Below are 26168 nucleotides of genomic sequence, written 5' to 3' on the forward strand. Positions count from 1 at the left end.
GCTCATGGAGATAAGACTTTAATTACAAGTATCAGGAGGAAGCAGCAAGTGATGGTGGTGAAAATCCCTCCTGCAGGGGATGAAGGCACCCATCTGTTGATGACACATCCCACATGTTTGAAGAGAGCACAGATCTAGATTATTGCAGAGAAACTGCTTGAGGCTTATCTAGCCACAGGATTATTAACCCTTGTTGTGCATCCACACACTCTGACCCTGCTGCTGATCCTGTTCTGAGTAGGAGGTTGGACTAGAGACCTCCCAAGGTTATCTGCATGGTTTTGCAATTCTGTGATCATCTGAGTCACGATCACTGTCTGTTAGTGTACTCATATATTGCTATATTTGCAAGGAAATTTGATTTAGGTTAAATTTAAATAAGCTCTTTCATTGTAGTTTAGCTCAGCTTGGATTGAATAATTTTGTATTCACCATGGATAAGAACATAGACAAGGACAGTAGCCCACTCTCAACTGACAACCATGTTAAGCTGTTAGAAGTTGTCCTGCACCTCAACCTTCCACGTCCCCATAAATTTAAGATGCCTGACTTGATGTGCATTGAAACTATTACAAGGCTTCCATTCACTTGATTGGAAATGGAATTAAGCTCCATTCAGGTTGAAACAGCAAGATTAAATTTTCCAATGTGGATCTGAAGTACATTTAAAGAAAGACCAGCAAAGCATACACAAATACACTAGACTTTAAAAGATCCCCAGGTAAATCAAAAGAAATGAGAAATGTGCAGCCTTCATGTTGCAGGCCAGTTTCTACCTACGTTTGCAGTGGAATCATCAGACTTGTCTGATTGTCAATAAACAGTTTAAGCAAACACACCTGAAGTCTCAGCCAAATTCTGCAGACTCAGAGCAGGTACACATATTCCTTTCAGAGCTTAAGGGCTGCAGATTTAGTATGATGTGCACGGTTCTTTCTTCTATCAAAATAATAAAATTACCTTTTCTTTTCAAGCTTACTGCATCTCTCTGGCCTGCTGTTAATAGCCTGCGAGATTGTTGCTTATGTTTCAGATAAATAGTTTTTCCTCCTACTACTCATTTTCTCTCATAAATCCCCTGGCTTATGAGAAAGTGTGGTGTATCCCTTACATCTAACAACATTCAGCAGTTGCTCTGTCATATGCCTGCTGTGTCCAACATCTAGTCTTTCCTTCTTCTGTTACTGTTTTAATGCCTCAGACAATTGGCTTTGTACATATAATGCAAACATCAACATATCCTGAAAAGTATTCCAGATTCTGGTAGGATTCTTTTTTTTTTAACTGAGTCTTTCAGAAAGCATATTATTATTTTTGCCCACTCACCACACAATTCTCCAGAATGTCCTATACTACAACAAAGGTCTTTCAGAAAGCATATTATTTTTGCCCACTCAATTCTCCAGAATGTCCTATACTACAACAAAGGGAATGCGATCTTTGAAGACAGTATGCAAGCAGTTGTCATTCCCCCTAGATTTAAAGGTAATTATCAAATATTTGGATTACCCAGATAGTGGAGGGAGTACTTCAGCTCTTTGAATATTTGTCATTTGCATCCTGATCACATGCCAGGTGTCTTCAATGTCACATTCATTAAATCCCATATTCTGCCTTTCAAGCAGAGTCCTGAACAATGGGTGATGTGGAACTGCATTCTGAGAGGAGTAGTTTCCAGATAGGGCAGCTACTCTTCAAGCCCTGCTCAGCTCTTGGTCAGCATTTATGGGGAATGGAAAGCCCTCATTTTTAGGAATGCTGGCTAGCATATGTTTTCAGCATCACAGAACTTTTTAGGCTAAAAGGAATCATTTTTTGCTAAAGAGAGAAATCCCAGGGAAGAGCAGACACTTTGTATTCTGTCTGCATTTTTTGCACTGGTGCAAGACTGGCCTGTAGAGGATGAGTGTCTGGATTTAAAACTGATCATTTAATATCATACTTTCCCATAGGGGGAAAAAAGAAACCAATGAAGGACGGAAAGACCCAAGTAATCCAGACTACATATCTGGGGCTTTCTGATCCTCTAGTTCCCTGGAGTGCAGAGCTAGCCTTTTGTTGTTACAGTACCTGTGACTATCCTCTGTAGGAAGTCATCACATCTCTTCTACTCTTGCAGGACTTCTGTGTCTCTCTCCGGCAGATGCAGCTTTCTCAAGAGTCACGCTCTTATTTGCTGTGTCTACAGTGTGGGATGCAGCTGCTCTGCGGTGCTCTGCCATGGTGGACAGTGAAATCAGGCACCTTCTGGAGCAATCCACTTGCTCATGCCTCTGTATTTGCTTCCAGAATAAGCCAGGATACATGAAAGAATGATGTAAACCCAATTTCTGTCCCACCTTATGACCAAGACATGGCTAAGGTATACATCCACGTACGAGAACTGCCATGTACAACACACTGCAGCCATCAGCTCCATGTCAGTGGTGGTGTCAGAGGTCTGCCTGTGGAAATGAATAGTCTGTATGAGAAAAATGTTATTATACCATCCTCTGTTTTGTCAAGCAAATTGTCCTGAAAGTTTTTCAGAAAGACTCTCTCTCTCTATCTTTCCCTCCCTGGTTCAAAAGCAGGGAGCCGCCAAAAGAAAAATGCTGATCCCAGGGGGTGCCTGGAGAATTATAGGGTTTGTCAAGTCCACAAGTGAAATTCACGTCTTTTCATCATCTGCTGAAAGACAAAAGTGTCACTTTCAGGGAAAAGCTCCAAGCTGACAATGGTGAGAGCATCACATAGGATGGTTGCATTCGTGCAGAGCAGCTCTGGAGCTGTCATCATCAAATTGGGCCTCCATGTTCTCCAGTACCTGACATAATTTGTGAATAATGAATAGGGCCAGGTCCCTAATGATCTCCAGGTGTGATTTAACCTGGAATAAACCTTCCACGTACACTATTTAGTTCTTGCAAGGTCATTTCACTTCTAATAAGTACTGGTTTTGCACATGCTCAGCTGTGTTCTTGTTCTTTAATGCAGGAACTGACAGATGGTAACGAAATACTCCTTTTATAATGAAACTTGCTGAAGGAGACTGCTTAGTGCCACAGAAAATATAATTTCTGAAATAAAGGATGGTGTCCAGGAAAGAAAGGAAATACTGTAATGTAGTACATATATTAAACAATTTTCCTGAGGCATCTGGTGATCAGTAGCTTTTTCTCATGTCAGAGAGGTGACCTAACTGTTTGTTTCCACTTAGTTACTGCCTCTTTCACCTTCGTACCCTTAAAAGTCTTGTTTCTGTGGGTTGGCATAATTAGTGCCTCTAAAAATGTGTGAATTAACTGCATGAGGGTTTGTTGCAGAGGCTTCATAGGTACCAGATTTGTATCTGCAGTGTGTAGTCAGATACTTAAGGTTTTCACTTACACTATAATTAGCCTAGTTTCTGGGTGAATTTCACACTCATTTTTTAGGCACAATTATGCCTATTTCTCTTAAATCACTGTTAATTCCTAGCAGCATTGCTACCAAATCCTTTGTGTGACCATGCACACCCTGTATTTTCTCCTGGCCTTTGCAAGCTTATTGTGGCAACTGAGTACATCAGAATTGTCTAATTTATCAACTTCTGTGATGCAGGCAGGCAGTTTTGGATGGCAGAAACCTCCCCTTTTCAAACCCTCAAGAACTGGCAACCTTCATCTAAAGCCAGTCATTTGCTGAGTAGCTGTCTTTGCCACTCTTAGTTTCCTCAGGCTCCTCCATAACCAATTTTTTACTCGTTTTATCGTGTGCACCAACACACAGTTAAGGGAGTCTTGATGTGACTCCCTTTAGCATCCATTTACACTGTCCTATAAATCATACAAAATGTTCTGCACAGGCTCAAATCTAGGCATTAAATGAGAATCCATCTGTTCGTTGCTTCCAATGGGAATATAGTTTCTTCCTCTGCATCACTGCTTGACAAAACTAATCCCATCTGAAACTGCTAGTGTGTTGTGTTTGGGGCCTGTTATGTCAAATATACATCTCTCTGCTCTCTCCTTCCCCTCTCAGGAATTGTTATTTTTAGACTGCTTTTCTGTCTTTGTTGGAGTCAAAAGTTACATCTTAACCTATACAAGCTCTGGTGGCATATGCTGCTCTGCTCTTCTGCTGCAGTATCATGAAATCTATCATCCAGCTCTTTCTTCTGATCTGTAACCCCCTTGTCATTACTGCCCTTATGGAGAGATTAATGTGAACACTTCTCTTATTCTTTTTCTTACCTGGCTCTTCTTTCACTGTTCTTGGATGTCATGGCCAGCAGTAGATGAGTATTTGCATTAGCCTTTGGCTCTATCAAGAGGGGAATCAACAGTACGGGACAACTTAGAGCATACTCCTGCTGCTATGATGTGCCCTGTGCATTTCAGCACTACAGGAGTGCTAGTGTCAAGGTGATGTAGCTGCCAGGATGCTCAGGCACACCATTATTTTAAGAGAGCATCACTGCAACTCTTGAACTGCAGGCTCCCTCCTACCTGTAGGTGTCTAAATCTCTGCTTTAAGTCTCCCTTTGCAGCCAATGAGGAATATAAAATAGGAACCTCTAAGGTCCAATTTATTTCAACCTAAAGTAAATAACTAAAATACATGACTAAAAAGTTATTTCATTTCTCCTGGCTAAACAGGCAGCAAAGGTTGACTAGCTGACATGTACACAACTACACATAGATCTCACATAGATCATAGAGGGGATGCCCCCTCCCTGGAAGTGTTCAAGGCCAGGCTGGATGAGGCTTTGAGCAACCTGGTCTAGTGGAAGGTGTCCCTGCTCATGGCAGGGGGGTTGGAGCTAGATGATCTTCAAGGTCCCTTCTAGCTCTAACCATTCTATGATTCTATGATCTCTGGCTAAGAGACATGCCTCAGCTGGCCACAACTGCAGCAAACCACAGGTGACTCAGTGCATCTCACCCCTCCTTCACTGTGGGCTAAGGTCTGTCAGAGCCCCTTGTTGCTGGGGGCTGAGGATATACATATCACAGAATCATAGAACAGTTTGGATTAGAAGGGATGTTTAAAGGCCATCTAGTCCAACACCCCTGCAGTGAGCAGGGACATCTTCAACTACGTCAGGTTGCTCAGAGCCCCGTCCAAGCTGACCTTGAATGTTTCCAGGGGTGGGGCATCTACCACCTCTCTGGGCAACCTGTTCTAGTGTTTCACCACCCTCATTGTGAAAAATTTCTTCCATATATCTAGTCTAAATCTAGTCTAGTCTTTTAGTTTAAAACCATTACCCTTTATCCTATCGCTACAGGCCCAGCTAAAATGTTTGTCCCCATCTTTCTTATAAGCCCCCTTTAAGAATTTAAAGGCTGCTATAAGGTCTCCCCAGAGCCCTCTCTTCTCCAGGCTGAACAACCCCAACTCTCTCAGCCTTTCTTCACAGGAGAGGTGTTCCATCCCTCTGATAATTATTGTGGCCCTCCTCTGGACCTGCTCCAGCGGGGCCATGTCTGTCTTGTGCTGAGGACCCCAGGGCTGGGCACAATACTGCAGGTGGGGGTCTCACCAGAGCAGAGCAGAGACATATGCATATTTGTCCCTCAAATGCACATACTGTTTCTTAGCTGCCACATAGCGATTTGTTCCTCCTCTTCATAACACAAGAGAACAGTTGAACTTATGATGCATCTGAGCTATCAGATGCTGTGTGTTGGGCAGCTTCTCCTTGGAGCAAGCCTATAAATTTAAGCATGGAGTACATCACTGGTTTTTTTGTTTGTCTCTTTTTTTTTTTTTTTTATTTGAGGGGGGTAATTGAGAGTGAGGAAGTGCCTGACTCTTTTTACCGATCTCACAGATTGCAAGCTTTTACTCATGTATAAAAAGGCACATTTGACGTATTTTGGAGGTTTTGCCTTTTTTTAGCATGATTTATTTACACCTTCAGAAATACCCTAGAGCGACCCAAACCCAGTGTCTCTTTTATCACCAAAAATGCTTGCCAAGAATTTTGGAGCAAGGCCCCACCCTGAGTGCATGTTCTAGATGGGCCACAGCATTACACCAAATAGTGCAAATCTGCTTGCATTTAAGGCTGCCCAGTCCCATGTAACTTCCAGCTGTTTGCCTTGACTGCCTCAAACAGAGCAAGAGCAACATTCCCACACAGTCCTACCTCACACCACTGTTATCTCCAGCCACATGCTCTCTACCTCTGAGGTTTTGCATGGAACTGCTGAGCATTTCACAGAGCAGATGCAGCAGTGTGAGTCACTGCCTCACCAAGGAACGAGTTCCCGCATAGCAGTTGCTCCATGGAAACAGCCCATGTATATTCTTGGATGTTGTGCAATGCACTTTGAGGCCACTTACATGCCTCTGAAATGGAGATAATTTGTTTACTTCACATATACCCAGGAGAAGACCAGTCTGTGTCACAGAACTGCCTGGGTACTTCTGATGGAGCTTGTAACATGTGATAGCTTGGTTGAGATTTGGATGGTTCAGGCCACCTGGTTGGAGAAAAAAGAGCTCAAAGCAGGAGCCTTGACTCATGTGCCTTTAAGGCTGGCTTTCTTTCAGTCATCGAAACAAGGTAGCCCTATGCAAACCACCTGTTAGGAATGGTCCCTGAAGTGTGCTGACCCCCAAAACATGCCTGGGAATTGTTTGGGACAGGGTTCAACACCATGCCAGGCACTGGTCAAAGAGTATAACAGAGTGGATGATTGTGCTTTAGTAGCTAGAAACTTTGTCTGTGAGTGTTGAATTTACTCTCATAGCTGTAGCTGAATGTTTCCATCCATGTTCCCTAGAGGCGGTCTTTGTTTACAACTTTAATAGCTAGAAAATGTGAGGTTTCTGACCATCCCCACTCTTTATGGCACATCTTTCAAACCGTTATAATGAAGAAGCACTAACAACAAAGTTATTACTTACTCCACAAGCAAAACTTCTCATCTTGGCAGCTCTTGGCATAAAGGTACTTCAAAAAGTGTCTTAATATTCTGCAAACAAATCAATTCTTTATAATTGGCTTGTCTTTAGATTTGAATTAAGCTAATGATCTTTTTTATAGAGTTGAAAGGAAGCAGACAGGTTTAACTGAAGTAAATGAAATCTACATGACCACCTGTTTTGTTTTTTAAACTTTATAGGAAATCAATGTATTGACAGTAGCATTGGTCAACCAAGACAGAGAAAAAAATTCGGAGAAAAGAAGCCCCGGTCTAAAATCAGAGAAAGAGGCACTATTAATAGGTAAGATAATCCCAAATAAGTTTTTTGAGAACAAAATGCCTTTTAATAAGTTTTTGTTTTGCATATGTGTTTACATGCATCTTTGGGCTAATAAAAGTTAAAAAAAAAGATTTGTATTTTTCATCTGTATTTATAGTGGCTTTTAGTAAGAGAAATCCTCAAATACAAATGAATTTTTCTTTTCTGAAAAATTCTGCAGAGTTTAATGAAAGGATTTCATGTATGAAGAAAATTGCAGGATCTGCATTTAGACTTGCAGCATGAATATATGAAGACTATATTTAAATGAAGACTTAGCAGACTAGATTTGTATATCTTGTTATCTGATTATTATACAAAGTGATGAAGGAGAAGGGGATGGAAATAATATTAGCAAACTACCAAGCAAAATATGTATAGTGGATGTATTAAGCAAGCCAGATTTATGCTTTTGACATTAGGTGAGGGAATTAGCAATATGAATATTTATAAAGAATACCACAAGGACTGTCATCTCCTTTACCTAAAATAAAATCTTTAAAATAAACTCTTTAAGAGTGCCTAAAAGCTACAGCTTATAGGCAGTGGGCCAGGTAACTGTTATGTAGCATTTAGCCACACAGGAATGCTGGCTGTACCCACGCTACCCTTGCAGGAACATGCCCCATTTATATCCGTGCATGTTTTGCATTTGGTTTCAGTGGGACAGGTTTTCAAGGAGCCTAAAGACCCACAGTCCAAAGTGCTCTCTGTGGCATGATTGTCATTCACCAGAACGCTGACCTGAAGGACCAAATTTCATTTCTTTGGTTTGGTCTTTTCAGAAGATCAGCAGCATCCCAATAGATGATAGTTACAAACCTATCTTAATTTGTTTAAATGCAGCTAATTTGCATCTGCTAAGTACCAGAAAAGCTGGTTTATTGCTGGGGCACAGATTCAGACAGCTTGGAACAAAAAGGCCATTTAAAAGTGAAAAATGTATTTAGATGTTCTGTTCAAAGATAACTTCTTTGAGAATAGTAGCAAGGATGGGATACTAAGAACAGAATAAATAACTTTTTTTTTCTAGGTCACTCATTATTTGACTGTAACAAGTAGTGGCACTGTCACAAAGTGAATTCCATCCACTAGCTGTCCAGTGGCACACTCAGATAAACAGTGAAATCTCAACCCAGATATTACTAGTTGTAATACACCCCCAACTGACTCATTGTTACAGTTCGGAGGCAAAAGATTGCTCAAGATGGATTTAATGTTACCTCTTCCAAGGCATGTTCAGGCATGGCAAGCAAAGAATGGGCCCTGCCTCCGTCCATTCACTGTTTGCCATATTTTACAAAAGTCAATGTTGCTTTAGAGGAAAAGAGCGCAAAAGGAAAACAAAACTACTAAAAAAGTTATCATGGAACTCCAGCCAATAACTACAAAATATTTTCAAGTGACTTTTCATTTACATTATATGAAAGAGCTAGCTTTGAACATCCTGAATTGAAAAGCTTTGGAAATACACATAACAAATGCAATATTTTACCAATAGTAAAATGTGATTTGAATGCAAATTGGATTTCCAGTCAACCCATCCAAGTGTGATGGTCTTGGCTTTTGCTTCAAGAGCTCTTGTGTGAATGCCTATGGTCACGCACAGCACAAAGAAGGCATCTGCTGCTGGACTCGCCATAGTATAAAACTGAATACGTGCCCCTCCCTTTGCAGAATCAGAAGTTTGTAAGTGCTACTGGAAAAATTAGGAAAGAAAAAAGATGTTATTTGCAAAGCCAGTCTGAGATGAGTTAAATTTTACTTGAAAATGATAAGTAAAATAGACAATATTTGGGGAAAAATTAAATCCAAGATTATCCTAATTCATTCAGCATCAAGAAAGCAGTATGGCCTGCAGTACACAAGATACAGTGACCCATTTTTGTCATTTGTAAGCATTTTTAATCCTGGTGTTTATGCTTTAAATATAAGGAACTTCCCCTAGGGTAGTTCAGCTGAGAAACCCATCCAAACAGAGTTGAAAATATTTGCTCTGATTCTTACAGTTCAACTCACTCCAAACAGTAAGTAGCACACATGCCATTTTGTATTTTCACTGTTTATTTAGAAGAGGAGAAATTGGCTAGTGCTTTTAATAGCAATTCTGATGCCTCAAATCTTGTTTTCTCTGGTCATCATTATTATGCTGTCACTTCATTTTCACTGCAGAAAAGCTCTCTGGACTTAGATCCTGACTCCTCCTAAGCCACTTTTATTCCCATGCCTTTGACAACGATCCTGTAAATAACAGTGAAGACAGACAGAACTGACTCTTTTTTAAGAGAAAGTAAATAAGTAAATATGTCATAAAGGATTTGTGTTTTCTTCAGCAGCAGTTAGGGGTAATATGGATTAAACATTTTTCATAACCAGCATCAATGTAATTACTAGAAAAATTTGAGGGAGTGAGGTTTTTGACAAAACTATATGAAACATTTTCACAACAGAGCATCCAGTGAAGGGGAAAAAAGCAGTAATTTTACCATTACAGTATACACAATTTTATATTGGTAAATCAAGCATAAAATTGGTAGTTGAAATGCTTCCAGCAAGTCTTTGTTTAGAAATTCCTTTATTCATCAGTATATTATCTTGGTCACTTACTTGCTAACTGCTGTCATTCCTGAAGATGAGCTATTGTGTTTACCATGTTATTATGACTGTATTAAAAATGTGCCATTTTGTTATGTTTATTGGGTTGTGTAAGAAAAATAAGAATCATAATTCATACTGAAAAACCTGCAAGAACAGACTATTCAGAGTTATCCTGCTTATTTTAATGATATATTGTCTGAGGTAATTTCAATACTTTGTGTGCATTTGTTTTTAATACAGGTATCATATCCACATTTCTTCACGTCCATCCTTTTGGAGCCAATATAGAATATCTTTGGTCTTATATGCAGCAGTTGGACTCTAGGGTAAAAAAATTTAATCAAAATCTGTTTTCTCTGTAGAAATATTGTATTATTCTTTACTTCAGGTTAAACTTCGTGCGTTTCCATTAGAAAGATAATGGGATATGGAGCTTGGGGGTTTGCTCTCTTTGTTCATTCGCAAATTACTGTGCATGCGCTTGCTTTGAGGTCTTTACCTCACACAGTTTAGCTATTCTTTGTCACAAAGAAGAGCAGAGCTTTAAATGGCAAAGACTAGCAGCTGATTTTATGATACATGATCCCGAAATACAGCTGAGGAGAAAGAAAGCAGAACAAGAGGCAGGTGTAGCCATGGCCATTAAACTGTGCAGAGTTTTAGGAGATGAATCATTAATTTTCTAAAAATTGTTAGTCATGGGTCACACCAAACATGAACTTTCATGAACACATAAAGCATACACTTTGTCTCCACAGAGAAGCAGAAGGGGGCCTCATAAAGGAATTGGCTGAACCTATTGCTAAATTCAGAGAAGGTGTGGCCTACGCAAAGCTGAGGCAAACACACTACAGTGTGTAAAGTGTTTTTTAATGCATCAGTTCATACAGTCCATGGTCACTACTTACCTGTAGGATAAGATTCTTTGACTTACTTTTATATATTGACTGTAGGATGAGATGACATCAAGCCCCGAAAGTGCCTATTCCTCTCCACTGAATATTAAGCAAGTCAAGGGTGAGAAGCTCGGATGTGAAATAGCCACCTTCGGTCAGGTGGATGCTACTCTAAGAGCTAAACAACAGCTCTGCAGGATGCTAGAGTGCATGAGATACTTAGCAGATGCAGGGGTCACCCTGTGGTTAGCCAGAGCTCTTATCCACATCTGCCAATACTACCACTGGACATGGAGATGATGGTACTTGCCCAGATCTTCTTGCAACATGGAGTCAGGGTGTAGCTATGGTGTGCACTTGGACTCAGAACATAAGTGGCACTTCTTATATGGTGCTAATTGATCCTGGTAACATTTTGTTCCTGAACACTTCCTCCAGCCATTCCACCCATAGCCAAATCCTCTTGCAGCTGCTGTGATGGGCTACTTTGATGGGCTACTTCATGACCCTTCCTGTGTTTCTATGAAAAAAAATGTACAGCTAAAAGCAGAGGAGATTCTGAGCTAGAAACTGACTGGAAATTAGACAGACTGCATGGAGGAGTGAGGAAGAATGATAAAGTTCCTAGGCACTATCTTCAGGCCACGACATCTCAGATTTGCTAGTGCCTTACAGTGCACTCCTACATGCAATGAAAATGGAGTAAGGGATGAGGACAGTAGAAAGAGGTGAGAAGCTGGTGAATTTCAATTTAAAAAAAAAAAAAATCTGATTTTATCAGGACCTGATACATCCAGAGCTTCACACCTGCAACCATTCCTCTTCTGCTTCTCTATTCCCTGATCTGCCACATGTACACCTTCTTTCATCTTGTCCCCAGTTCTAGCAGCACCCAGTCTGCCCAATCTCCTCAGTCATCTTTTAAGTCCTTCCTTAACACACAACCTTTGGTTAAGTTTCAGTTGTTTTTTCCCCTCAATGACCACTCCAGCTCTGTATCTCTTGAGTGAAAACAGCGATAATTTAAAATTCTGGCTCCTTGGGCTCCAGCCCTGCTGCTCATTGCTTCTGCCCACTGAGCTCTTCAACTTTCTCCCTCTTCACTGCTGGGGTCCTTCCTTGTGCATGTGTCAGTGGGCTCTGTTATTGAATTTCTTTGCATGTGTAACCTGATAACTTCTGCAAGGCTGGCAGGATCAAACCCTTAACTTGCAAACACAGCCTTCATGAAAGGAACATTGTGTCCATCTCTCCAAAGTGCCAAGGTACCAAGCCCTGCAGCTACCACTTGACCTACTTGTTGCATAATAAGCACAAGCCACAAAATTTGACCTTGCTTGGTTTATTTTGGAAGTAACTGCTTGTAGCAACAAATTACTTTTTAATAGCGCAATCCAGAGATGCAATCTCAGAGATTAATTTCAATTACTTGCCATGGTTAGCCTGTCATTCCTCACCTGAGTAGGAATGATAAGGTCAGCATACCCATGCAGGCTGAGGGCTCAGTATAGAGCTCGGATACAGTACCCAAAGGTAACGAGCTATCCATTACTGCCATGAGAGTATGTAAAAGATGGACCTGATTACTTTGGGGCTTTAGAGTGCCTCCAACACCGATTTTCAGTGCCACTTTTAACAAATAATTTAATCTTCCTGCTTCGCTAACCTCTTCAGAAAAATATGAGGTGATAGATATTTTCTCACCTCCCTTGGGTGGAATTAGGTGTAATTAACATATTTTATGTTTATACACTGCTTTAAAAAATAAAAATTTTCACCATAGAGGTTCCTACTAATATGAATAAGCAGAAGTATCATAATTTCCAGATAAGCCTATCAAACCATAGAGATACCAAACCATGAAGAGACCTGTGGATAACAGGCAGCACTCACAGAGTTTTTTACTGTTCCTTTCATGACTATCACTTTAGAAGAAGTAGCTGCAGGATAAAATGATTCATTTTCCATGATTGTTTATTTCTTGACTCCCCTACGGATTACACCAGAAAGATTGTCTTTGTGAACGTGTTTTCTGAAATGACAGCATCTTTTACATTATGAAGGTGACCAGTTATGAAGGTTTCAAGTCCATAAAATCTTCCTGAGCAATTCTAAATAGGGAACTTCATTGCTTAGTTGTCTGGGGCTACTGAACTGGGCCAAACTGGGAGAATATTGCTCCACTGATAGTCAACCCTAAGTAATAAAAGTGAGCTACTTAAAAATAAAATCCCCCTTTTATTCTTTTTTTTTTTTTTTTTTTTTTTTTTTTTTTTTTTTTTTCAAGAGAAAAACTTATGGAGCTGGGAAGAAAAGGACTCAAGAGCTCCTGGAATGAGAAGGAAGAATAATGTCCCATTTGCTTTCTCCTTCTCACAAGTAATTGTAGCTCTTAAATGGACTTCATACAACACTGTGGCAGCACCCCCGACATAGTAGTTGTCATTCTTTCACAGTGGGATGCCACTTACAAAAGCAGAATCATTCCTGCAAGGAATCTGCACTTGCTTTGGAGTCTGGAAATTCAAGTCAGGCTAAGGTTAAAATAAATAAAAATAATAACAGTTGGTTGTTTTCATCTGCCCAGGTTTTCCACCTCCATTCCCCTCTTATTTCTGTTCTCCGTACTTCCCTCTTTCCAATCTACAGGGCAGCTTTCTCACTTTAATTTTACTTTTCTCTCTTTCTCAGATCTCTGCAAATGAGATAGAAATGCTTTTGATGAGACTGCCACGCATGTTTAAACAAGAATTCACTGGTGTAGGAGCAACACTGGAAAAGAGGTGGAAGTTTTGTGCCTTTGAAGGAATTAAAACTATCTGACTGTGACTAGTAATGAAGCTATGCAGAAGAAGAATACCTAGAGCATGGCAGGGTTCTAAAGTATTAAAGTAAGAAATTTGGGGTTGGGCACATAGTAGTATGTTTTCAAAGTTATCCAAGCCTAATTTTAGTTACATTTGTGATGTTCTCTTGTGAGTGGAAATGTAGTTGTGCACCAGTTCCTAAAATAAAATAAAATTTTTAAAAAAAGTTTCAAAATGTGACAGATCTGTTTCCTATGAAAACTGAAGAAAGACACCACAGTCATAATGATTTCAGAATACTACATGTCCTACATCTAAGAAAAGCTCATTGAGCAAACAGTTAAAGAGAAAGATTGCCCGGTTATGATCGCTAAGCTACAGCGATATATATGTAATATATAGTAGAGCTCATTAAGTTTCGTTATTGAAAGTTCTTTCTGTTTAGTAAGAAAATTGAGTAATTTTACAGTGAGGAAAAGCATACCAAAAGAAAACTTGAAAATGTGTCTGAAGTTATTGTATTTTGTAAATTAAGTTATATGCTGTACCAGGGATTTTTGCCTTATTGAAAGAGGCCTGAAAATGTGATTGGAGTCCTCAAGAATGCTTTATCAAGAATATTATTTTTCTAATGTAACTATTCTCCATTACAAGTTCTTTTAACATGGATTGCATATCAATTTTCATAAACATGTAAATAAGGAGGAAACCAGTGTTACTGTATTGTATTTGGTATGTAACATTCAGGTTTATGCATCAAAATAAATATTCAGTTGCATTACTGTTACAAATTTTATAGCAGATATATTAATTTTTATCAATAAATATGACTTCTACCATATTGTTTGTACAAGTTTTTCTTCTGATTTTTTTTTTTGTCAATCCATCAAGAGTCTCCTAGCACTTCTCTTTCTCCTACCTAAACTATTAATTGCAGATAACTTGGTTAAATTAATTAGGAATCAAAAAAAAGTTTGCAAAATTAGCTAAGATTAAAATAATTTAAAATATTGGTAGAGGAAGTACCAACATGGACCTTTGTTTAGCTGAACAGATTACATTTGGTTTTTTTCAGACAAGCAGCCAGGTTAAAAATTAACACCTTCAAATTTCTCGTTTTCAGTATTGTATTGGGTAGTCATGATGCATCCTATTAGTTACTCCTTCTAACTCCCAGCTAATGCTTCTGGCCTTTGGCTAGGGAAGAAAAAGCATGAGTCACTTCTGGTGGTGTCCCTTAAGAGGGGACACTGATATAAATTATCATTTAGGATTTACTGTCAAACACACAGTACTCCAGCCCTCTTGTGAGATCCAGCAAAAGCTAAAGAAGTGTGTGTATCAACCAAGCCAGGAGAGTATGGAAGGAATCGCTCCTCCCAGAGACCAGCTTTAAAGAACTGCATCCATACAGCATTTAGCGTGGTGCTGGATAAGAACCAGCAGCCGCTTCCAAATCACACCTCTATGTAGGCAGAGGAGGCAACCACAAGAGAGCTGGCCCTGTCAAGTGGGGCACCAACAGTGGGAAATATGTCAAATTGCAACAGATGCAGGGAGTATCCAGATACCTGTCAGAGTCATGTTTCACTCGGGTTCTTCAATAAACAGCAATTAGCATCAAATGCAATTAGTCATGAAGGAACTCTCCTACATGGCTGTTAGTGATTACTGCTTTAGGACCTATTTCTTTTCTGGCACCTACCTGGAATCTAGAAATATTAAATGAAATGTTAATTGTGTACAAAAGGGAAAAAGAAAGAGGCTTAGCAGGTCTATTATGGAAGAAAATTATGCTTTCAGTCAGTACCCATAAAAATTCTTTTAAAGAACATACATCTCTATTATAGTTGCTACAGAACCTGTGTTAAGGGAAGTTACTTGGGTGAAACTAGTAATTATATGCCAGTTATGTTAATGAAAATTAACTAGTTTAATCCAAATAGCAACTCTTTCTTCTCTCATGATCATACAGATTTATGAATAATTCAGGCAAAAATGTGTTAGGTCTGACAGCTCTTATTTAAGTACTGTAACATAAATGTGTATGGATGGCACTAAAGCTGGGGAAAAGAGATGTGAGAAAACTTTCACCTCAGCTTTCTTCATACCATACTTACTCAATATATACTATCCTCCCTTTTCTCTTGTATCCTCTGTTTTCTCCCTTTGTCTCATCTCCTCTCCCACAAACTCCTGTCCCCAATAGCCACAAAACATCTTAAAGCTGACAGGGCCTTGTAACCTAATCACCATATTTGCTTTGTGTTTGTTTTCTCTTCCTAGGTTTTTCCTATCTGTCTAGGCCATAAGTGCTTTAGGAGAGTGACTTTTTTTTCCTTATGTAGTACCAGCTAAAAGGGAACCTCCTTCACTGATCTTTAGATACCATCATGGAAGATCTAAATTTTAAGTATAAATAGCATGTAGGCATCCTGCAATATTTTAATGTGTCAGATGAGACCTTGAAACTTGTGGTGGTCCTCATGAGGATCAGGCTGAGCCTCAGAACTGGCTTTAACATTGTGTGCCCATTGGCTTTGGGGGAAACTAGATTAAAATGCTCAGCTCCATTACTTAGCTGGTGAAATGTCCTTGTGATGACTCTTGGGGGATCCAGATGGGGTTCCTGAAGTGATACAATGGGATGAATATCAAGGAAGCCATCTTTGAAAGACATCTTTTACAGATATGTTACTGATAGAGAGAGAAGACAGTGATGTCCTGTAAGCCAACATTAAATTCCGGTGATGCACCCTTTAGTCAGTTTGTCTGAGCAGAAGTGTCAGTCAATCTGATGCCATCGTAGCCCAGAAAGATGTACTCCATGTGAAGCACATCACTGGAGGACATATGTAAACCCCTGAAGCCATGACTGTGGGTGATGGTGCTCTTCTTAGCGCTGTAGGGCATTGCAGGAAAGCAACTTGTGAAAATGGCATGAGGTGATGCCACTTAACTATAGTAAAAGAGGAAGTCAGTGTAATGGGAAAGAAGACTAGCCTTTCTCTATGCCATTTATCCTGATGACTGAAACAAAGGCTTGGTCAGCTGCAGCAGAAGTCAGCGTGCTCGCTTCCAGAAAGAGGATGATATTGAGGTGGCCAAGTGGTACTTAGTGAAACGAGGCAGTGCAAGACATAAAACAAGTTTCTCCAGCTGAGTCAGGTTGAAGGAGGATGCACATTTGGCAAAGACTTAAAGCCATTTACAGTTAGCAGGAACCTTATAATGGTAGTAGGAAATAAAATGAGGGAAAGATAGGCCAAAGAGACACCACACCATCAGGCTAACCATGAGCTCAAGAGGTGAGACTGCAGTAGCCTGGCAAGCAATTTCCAGGTGGAAAGTTATAGCAGTGTCCCCGCTTCTAAATAGGAACTAGTGGAACAGGAGAAGATAAGATTTCTGACTGCCCAAACATGCTGAGGGTATTTTGCATGGAGTTGCAAGCTCAGCTGGCCTGAACTCCTGTTCTCCCAGGAGAGCTTTTTAGCTTATCCTTCACTTTGAATTTGTCTTCAAGTGGTGGCAAGGTTGACTTTCATTAGTTTAAAGGGTCAGCCTCTTACTGCACTGTATTTGATTCCCACTCGAAAGTTTAAGTCATACACTGTGCAAAACCTCTTGGACAAATGTGCCTTTCACTCTGCACATTCAAGGGAGAGGAGTGTAACCTCTCTGTTAAACTGCATTTTATACCCACATGAGACACAATGTTTGATGAAGACTTCGTTATCCCCATTACTAAAAAGGAGTTTTCTAATACTGCCTCATGCTTTTCCATATAGTGGAGTCTAGTTTTTTATTGAAGTGTGCATGTTTCGGGTGAAACTTTCATGTTCAGGACTGCCAGAACATCACGTTCACTTACAGAACAGCTATACTGAGATTTAGAGAAAATCCTGCATCGAGATATGCTACGCTTAGCTACGCATCATGTACGGTAAATGCTGTGGAATCTAAAGCCAGAAAATTTCTTGTAATAGCATTCTGGGTGGTTTGTTTCAGTCAAAATTCTGGTCCTGCAAGCATTGTTTTATTTATAATCAGAACAGCTCTGACAGTCAGTGTTAGTGTGACAACAATGTTCTGCACTGATGTGAGCTGATTTGGGGAACAAAGTTTGGGGAGAGGAAGAGGGAAAGGAATTCATTGGTTTGGGAGATGTATTCTTTTTGTGCCTTCAGTAGTAGCGAGATCTGATAAAAAACTGATGTCCACTTTCCATAATTTTCTGTCCATCTTGCCAAAACAGGAGCTTAACAAATGCATCTCAGAGTTCAGCATTTGAAGTGTGAGGCTTTTATCATCTTTTCCTTGTGAAAGGCTACACGTTTTCCTGTCCTGTGACTTGTCACTCTGGTTACCCTGATAAGATCTGCAGCTCTTTTACTCAAAATTTTCCCTCAAATAAAAAGTAGAAACAGCAGCAAATTTCTTCTGGTTCTGTAGTCAATCTCCTCTGGAAGCAAGTGCTGAGATGCTCAGAGAAAAAGAAATCTTCCTACATTCATTGGCATTAAGTAGGACAAGATCTCCCAGACATTCTGGGCGCACAGTCGCTGTGACTGCTCAGACTGCAAAGGGTGCCTGTTCACTTACTGAGTTAAAACTGCATGTTTCAAAAACAAGTCATCTGAAAAAGCAACCGAATCAGGAAATTATGCTTACAAGGTCCAGACCTTCTGACTACATAAACTCATTATATTGAATACGTGGAAATCCTAATTTGCAAACAAAATCAAATGGATATGCTCAGGAGTACTTCTGATTAAGTGTTTTTGCCGCACACTGACTGGATAATAAACATTGTGCCTGTTCAGACTTAATGGGCTGACTCCAATGTCATACCCCCTCTCAACAGGGATATTTGGGGAGCAGCAAGAGAAAAAAATGTGTATTCCTTTAAACCTAGCAGAGAGCACTCCTGCAATCTTGCCACAGCCATATTATAACCATTTGCTCAAACTTCTGGCTGGTTAAGTACTTCTTGCCAATTTATGTGCTTTTATATATATAACATTGAACCTAAAAAAAAAAAAAATCATCCACTTGGACTGCTCGTATCTTAGCCATGTCACAGTTAATTCTGTAGTGATCCAAATAGCATATGGTGGATTAAAACACATCTCCCATAAAAGCATCCAGCCGTAATCAAAGTTATGAAGTGATGGAAAATATACTTTTTTACTTGATAGTTTGTTAGAAAAGATTAACATTGTCAAAATTGTGTTCTTACATCCTAACTTGTTTTTTTTCTTGCTTATTCTAGCCAGTTTTGCTTTTTTCTGCAAGATTAAATAATTCCTTAGTACTGCATATTTTCTCCCCGTGAAGATATTTATATATTGTAGTCTATTTACTTCTCAGTATTCTTTCTCATAAACTAAACAGATTGAGCTTTTAAGTGTTTTGCTATAAGCTATTTATCTTCTCTTCCTCAAATCATTGTGTTCTTTTTTTTCAATATCCTTTCAAATTTTTCAACACCTGTTTTAAAATATGCAGAGAAAAGCTGTTACGTGAATTAGTCTGATCAACACTGTCCACAGACATGAAGTCACATCTCTGCTTCGATTCAGTTCTCTGCCTTCTGTTCCTATCAGACTATTAGCTAACGTCAAAACAGTGGTCCCTGTAAATCACTGTTAGGTCATCTTCTTCATCCTTCTCATGTAACAGATTCCTCTGCATAGATATGTTTCTGTATGCCAACACCAGGGTTTTCCATCCCCACGGACAGAATTGTTTGTGCAAGGGCAAAGGTGCCACCCCATGAGGGTATCTGGGGGCTCAGATCCCATGCACAGCCTTCAGGGTTCATTCTTTGCTATGAGGAAAGCCTGGATAATTCTATGATGTTTATAGCCTTATGTGATTAAAATGGGGTAATCAGATCTGCTGTCAGGATGTTAGCTGATCACATCAAGCATTCAGAGGGCAATCGCACAGGCTTTGTCTAGACTAGAGTTTAAATGTGTGTCATTAGCACATATTAGCTGATACATTTTAAAAGTCTGATGCAGACAAGGCATAATGCCTTTAATGTGAAAAGCTGGCTGAGTTAGGCCCTTGGGCATTGGCATTGACACTGGTTTGTCTATTTTAGAGTTTTAGAATAAGTTAGCTAAGGGCTTGTCTGCAAAGACCAGTTAATGTGGGAGAAGATAGGCTATGAATTTAAAGGGCTACAGTTACTCCAGGTCTCTAAGACCAGAAAGAGATTCATTCTCAAGTAGTTACACTGAAATAGCTCTGTATAATAGTATTATCCATTTAACTAGGTAAGTTTTCTCTTTTTTTAAAACCTTCCAAAAAAAACAGTTCCTGTATGAGATGTGTTGTATTTAAAAATTAACCCTCTGCATTTCTGTTTTCATCACTGCTCCTTACTGGATACAGCTGATAAGCCTGTTCGAGTCTGGGGAAGAAGTTGGAAAACTCCTACACTCTGCAGATCTGGTCGCTGACATTAAAAGCTGACTTGCATTTCACAGGGGTAAGGCATGGTACACTTGTGAGAGGAATGGGAGTGGAGCAACAGAAGACCATAAAGCAGGATTAAAAAGAGAGATTGGAGAGATTTTGTTAGAACCTGGTGTTCCGCCAAAAAAAAAAAAAAAAAAAAAAAAAAAAAAAACCACAACCACCAAAAAACCACAAAAAAACAAACAAAAAAAACCCCAACCAACCAACAAAAAAACCCACAACAAAAACCAAAAACCACCAAACACCAAAACCACCAAAAAACCACAAACAAACAAACAAAAAACCATGTCCCAGGACATCCCAGAAGCTTGCTATAAACTAAGAGGGGGAACAGGGAAGAAAAAGAGGTAAGATTTTAGAGTAAAGATCATTGTAAACTGTGGTGGTATTGAATGAACGAGGTTTTGTGAGTTTCCTTAGCTGGTTCTGCCCGTGGAGTCAGCTTGGGCAGGTGTTGTGTATGGGACTCTCTAAAGGGGAATCTTCCAAAATCACTCTGCCATTGGCTCTATCTCAGAAATAAGCTGCTCAAATAATGCTGACTTCCAAGGGCAGAGAAGCCCCTGTGCAAGAAAAACGTGCAGCTATAACTTTACAGTTCACTGACTGATAAAGAATGGTGGTGTTAGCAAAAAAACTTTTCTTGTCCTTGAAGGCTGGCAAGGACATATATTACTCATGGAAAGCAAATACTTGCCAAGTAGTCAGAACTCATTTCAGCATATCATTTCTACCCCTCCTCTCTAGCTGTCACCTTGGTGGAACTTGTCATTTAGTTAGATGGAGACAAAAAAGCTAAAATCTCATCAGGGCGTAATCTACACTTTTTTCTTCAGAAGATGAACAACTATGGTTAAACATCATGCCACAAGTCCAAGGCTGATTTGTCTAATAAAGAATTGCAAGGCAGGAACTGTTTTGCAGGACGATACTGGAAGCCCATTTTGCACAATAAAACATATCAACAGAGAAGGAAGCCAGATGGTGGCTCAACAGCAGAAGTTTTCTAAAACACATTTCCTACCCTGAGAGGTTCTTGATTGACAGTTCTGGAAACAGGCGATTTATTTGTCCACAGGGCAGGACTGGGAAGACATCTAATATTGTCCCAGCAGAGGCATACAGAAATCACCTGCCATTTCTTTTTCATCCCTGTGAAGTCCTTGCCTCATCTGTGTAAACTGCAGAGGAAGGAGAGAGCTGCAGAATGCACATTTGACCCTGATTTGAAGCCACAGAACTTCAGCTAGTTAAAAGTTTAGTTTCAGGACTGGATTGGAATCTCTGATCTATAAAATGAATATCCTACTATTCTTGTAGGAAGTTATACAATGACCAAGGAAGGGAAGGCAGCCTTTCTTGAAGTACAAATGAAGAAGCATGTCCTGGTGACCCCATTCTCCCCCCTCAACCTTCACAATGAGCAAGAATATTTGGAAGTACGTAGCTGGGAAAGAGGTTCATCCTATTAGAAAGACAGAAAAAGAGCTTGTGTTATGTTCACACAGAATGTTTTGAGATTATTTTTGAGTCTAAAGAAAACCTTCTGTAGATTATAGCCATGAGATGCTCTTAAAACAGAGGTTAGTATGGGGAAATGGAGCAGCAATGAAAAAAAAAAAAAAGTATTATCTTTTATGAGCACTTCACTGCTCTTCCTCTTTGAAGAGATTTCAGTGTGAAGACTGAAATCCCTATTGTTTCAAAGGTTTGCAGTCAATAGTAGGAATAACATGGGATTTACAGCCTTTCTTTGATTTTTGTGGTCCATATGGTTCAAAGGTCCAAAGAAAAACATGGAGGTGTGTGCCCAGGTGAAATGGAACTGGGCAGGCATTTATGCAACACAGAACCGTTACTTTTCTGCAGTGCAGAGCTTTTTATTTACAGCAATAAAGCACATACAGATGGTTAGAAATTCAGTGATGTATATTGGTCATGCAACCAGCAAGAAATCTGTACATGTTCTGGATTCAGACTTTTTATTTTTGTCTTTCAAGAATGATGAGACTTCTGTCACACAGAGCCTTGAGAAAGATAATGGAGGGTAAATTGGGTGGATCTGGGCAAAGAGCCCTAATCAAAGGCTAACTAGTGATGTGACTGTCATGCAGTACCGTGCAAAGATATCCACACTAGCAGGGAACAGATGAGTTTGTAAACAGAACACATCATAGTTGTGTTTATACAGCATCTGCCCAGCTCAATACACTCTACTTATTGCTCCCAGGTTAACTGCCATCTGGGTTGTTCTTCTTCTGGACTTCTTCTTTCTACATGGTTTCTTCTTCTGAAAAGTTTATTTTGAAGTAGCTCAAGCCTCGTTTCAGGCAGTTAACAAGCTATATTGTCAAGAGAAGACTTTGAATTACCTACAGCAAGAATGAGTGGATCCTAATTGAAAAAAGAACCTGGACACCTTCTTCTTAAATACGCCAAAAGCCTTGAAATTACTTTATTTGACAATTTCTAAAGCAGATGGAGGATCAAAAAGGTTTCCAGAAATAACCAGAAAAAGGTTTCAACTCCCAGACCCATTTGGCTTGTACCTGTCCCAAGTTCCCCAATCCAGGAATGCAAAAACATTCAGATGAAAGCAAAAGCTGTTTAAGTCATGTGAGCAATTCAAAGCTTTGGGAAGGTCACAAAAAGGTCCCTTGTGGGCAATACCAAGATCAATGCAACTGTTCTTCTGTGTAACTAATCTAAAATAAAGTTCTCATTAACTCTCTATTTGGTGCATTGTGAAACAAACTGAATGAGAATGTTAAGGCTGGCAAAAAAACCTGACACAAAGTCTCTCAAGAGCCCAGCTAAACAGCACACATCACGAGCTGAGTAACAAAGAAAATAACTCTTGATATACGAAGTCTCTCGATACACAAAGTTGCAGCTGAGCAGGAGATGGACAAGTTTGAAGTCATACATGAGTACCAAGGCTCTTCTCCCAGCAGAGATGTTGGGAAATTGCCACTTTGTGCCATGTCATTGAAGTATAACTCACTACTAAAAAGTTCTTGTTAATCAGAGATGGATTACATGACAACACACAGACTTGGGCTAAGCCACAGTCCCCTCACTTTCTGAACCACTGAGTGTCTGAGAGCTGTCAGCAAGAAAATACATGAGCAAAGGAATCTGTGACTGATATTAAAGCTACTCAGCAACACTCCAAAACCCAGCCAGACAGTGCATGCTTCCTACCAAGAATTTGCTTTCAAAAGCCATCAATAGCAGGATTTTAACTGGAACGCCAACACAGAGCTGAAGATGTGAAATATTTTAGCCTCTCAACTAACTTCACGAAATATCCTGTGATTGGAGGCACTCACTTCTTCATGCTTTAGTCCAGAGAGCAGAGCCTAATTTTACCTTGTTCAGGTGAGCAGTTTATCTGCTGAACTGTTGGATAAGCAAGATGTTGTGGTGTCTCATCATCCATCACTTTGCACAAGGTTTTATCCATCCAGCATGTTGTGAGGACACCTGCCAGACTGAGCCACTAGCTGCAGCTGTAGGTATACACCTCACTGCTCACCGTTCTTAAGGCCACTGATGCCTTAAGGGTTTTCAAATACTACTAAAATGTCTTTGCAGCATGCCTTCAGGTAGCCTTGATTAGAACATGGGTCCTCTGAGTTCAAAGTCGAAAGTCACTTGCATTTTGCATAACATAAGGAAACACAAGAAATCCAGGACTTGAAGTATAGTGTGTGGATGGGTGGGACATTTTCCCTAGGCTTCTAAGGAGGCCTCTTTTCAGGCCATCCTAATCCAGACTTTTATCCCCTCTTATCTTGTCTACAGATTGGTGTGGTTCTGTGTATGTGTGTCTGTGTGAGGTCTCAAGACCACTCATGAGGATTACAGCTTCTTACCTCCTCAGCATATCACACCTTTTAATTTGTTAATTATTTAATTTCTGTTTATTTTACTGAAGTCATATTGGTAGAAGGGAATTGCAAAGGAAAAATATCTACCCAGCTACATAATAAAATACATATAATAACAACCTCATATGTAGGGCAAATCTACATGTAAATGGCAACCTGTCCAACTTACAAAGAAGTAAGGAAAGAGGGATTGCAACTGAGAATCCATAGAGATTTTTATAAATGCATAATATGAACTAGTCTTGAAAGATGAAAACAGAGGAAAAGGAGAAATAGCTCCCATCTTTCACTCAGGACACTCTGCTTTTCAGGCATCATGACAAGGTGTATGATACTGCTGTTAGCTGAAGGGGAGCGAGCATGGGGAAAATGCACTTGGTCTTCACCACAGGTAGCTGCTAGAAAATCAAGGGTTACAATATCCAGCCAGTTATTACTTTATTCAAAACAGAGAGGGCTAGAGTGTGTCTGTGGCAGTGACTTTATCTCATCCCAGTTTAGGTTCTCAAGCAAACAGTTCTAGTGCTCAGTCCAGTCCAGAATGCTGCAGTACCACTTCATTAAAGGGGTGCTGAATTTATGGGCCAATCTTCAGCTGTGGCTCACTGGAAATGCTAGATCACAGCTTGTCAGCTTCCCTAGAGCCTTCTGAGTTAAGCGAAACAAGGGAACAGCTGTTAAATGTTGTTACTTGAAGCAGAATTGTCAGTGGTGGGGACAGTGATTTCTGTTGCCCAGAGTACTCCTAAATCTGCAGAGCACCACCTTGCTGAAGTGGTGCTGCAGAGAAAGAAAATAGTTTGATATAATGTGTGTGGTGAATAATCATAGAACCATGGTATAATTTGGGTTGGAAGGGACCTTTAAAGGTCATCTAGTCCAGTCCCCCTGCAGCGAGCAGGGACATCTTCAACTACATCAGGTTGCTCAGAGCCCCGTCCAAGCTGACCTTGAATGTTTCCAGGGATGGGACCTCTATCACCTCTCTGGGCAACCTGTGCCAGTGTTTCACCACCCTCATTGTAAAAAATTTCTTCCTTATATCTAGTCTAAATCTAGTCTAGTCTTTTAGTTTGAAACTGTTATCCCTTGTCCTATCACAACAGGGCCTGCTAAATAATAATGCCAGATATTATAGAATATAGGAGAGGAGGGGAAAATATATCTTTCCCCTTGCTTTAAAATTATTGAATGAACATAATTGAGGGAATGTAGTTGAGAGGATGTGGGTAGGAGAGGAGTTTCCTGATTAAACCTTTTCTCCTTCGCTATCCCAGCCTTATATAGAAAATGCAGCATATGTAATAGATGCATAAATGAGCATAAACCATAGTGCACACCAAATCTGCAATCCAAAAATTTGTATTTGAATGTTTTAGCAAAAACTGACTGTGACTACAAACACTTCACAGACTAATTTTCAGATTCATGAGTTTTTGCTTGGTTTGCCTACATGTTCTCTGAGCTCTGTGCCAAAAAAATATTTCCTTTTCTTGCACTGAAACGTAACGCTGACACGTGTCAAACTACTTCTTTTGTATGGGCTTAAGCATACTTCCCCTTTCTGCTTTTTGTTGATTCACACATATTAGACACACATCTTTGGGTTTTAATTATAAAATTAATGTAGACGGCAACCAGAAATAAAGCTGACAAATCTAATTTCCCAAGTAACTCAATATCATCTCAGGATCTCTGAGGAGGGAAAAAAAAAATTATGTCCAAGGGGTTACAAAAACACTTCTAAAGGGACAAATTAAAAAATAAACAAACAAAAAAGCTGATCAGATTAATAGAGGAGCACTTCCCTAGTGTCAAATTCCGTATTTATCACCAGCCAGGAGAATGTGATGGTATTTTAAACATGAAACAACTTTTCATACTGCTTCCAAAAACAGACACTAAGGGGGAAAAGCTATATAGATATATATTGTAAATGCATTTAGGAAGAAAATAGTTTCTAAAAATAGTTGTTTAATGTTGCTACACAGTGCTGCACTAGCTTAAATCATGTAAACTCCCTCCCATTCCTTAGATTTAATCTAGAGCTTTTTTCAAAGTGATTGACCTGTCCCAAGTATTGACAGAAAAAGAGGATTGCTGGAAGGCAAGCAGAGAAAGCTGTCAAGTGACCAGTCACGGCCAGGCTGAGGGCTGCACTGGTGTGGAAGGGGCATAGGTAGCTTTCACGTCCCATCACCAGATATCACAGATACACAAAGATGATCCTGGACATTAAAAAAAAACACAACCCCCACCCCCCC

At 39.8% G+C, this 26168-nt stretch overlaps 1 protein-coding gene across 1 annotated transcript in view; it reads left to right on the forward strand.

Annotated features, from left to right (window-relative positions):
- The window catches only part of LOC104530598 (ecto-NOX disulfide-thiol exchanger 1-like), a 52399-nt gene extending 38041 nt beyond the window's left edge, over positions 1 to 14358 (forward strand). The window contains exons 5-7 of the mRNA XM_029086799.1: positions 7098 to 7200; positions 10057 to 10142; positions 13404 to 14358. Coding sequence (XP_028942632.1) covers positions 7098 to 7200; positions 10057 to 10142; positions 13404 to 13535 — 321 coding nt within the window. The 3' untranslated portion in view covers positions 13536 to 14358. The remainder of the gene's footprint in view (positions 1 to 7097; positions 7201 to 10056; positions 10143 to 13403) is intronic.
- The last annotated feature ends 11810 nt before the right edge of the window (positions 14359 to 26168 follow it).

This window comes from Antrostomus carolinensis, unplaced genomic scaffold (assembly GCF_000700745.2).
Source record: "Antrostomus carolinensis isolate BGI_N321 unplaced genomic scaffold, ASM70074v2 scaffold1769, whole genome shotgun sequence".
NCBI classification, from domain to species: Eukaryota; Metazoa; Chordata; class Aves; order Caprimulgiformes; family Caprimulgidae; genus Antrostomus; species Antrostomus carolinensis.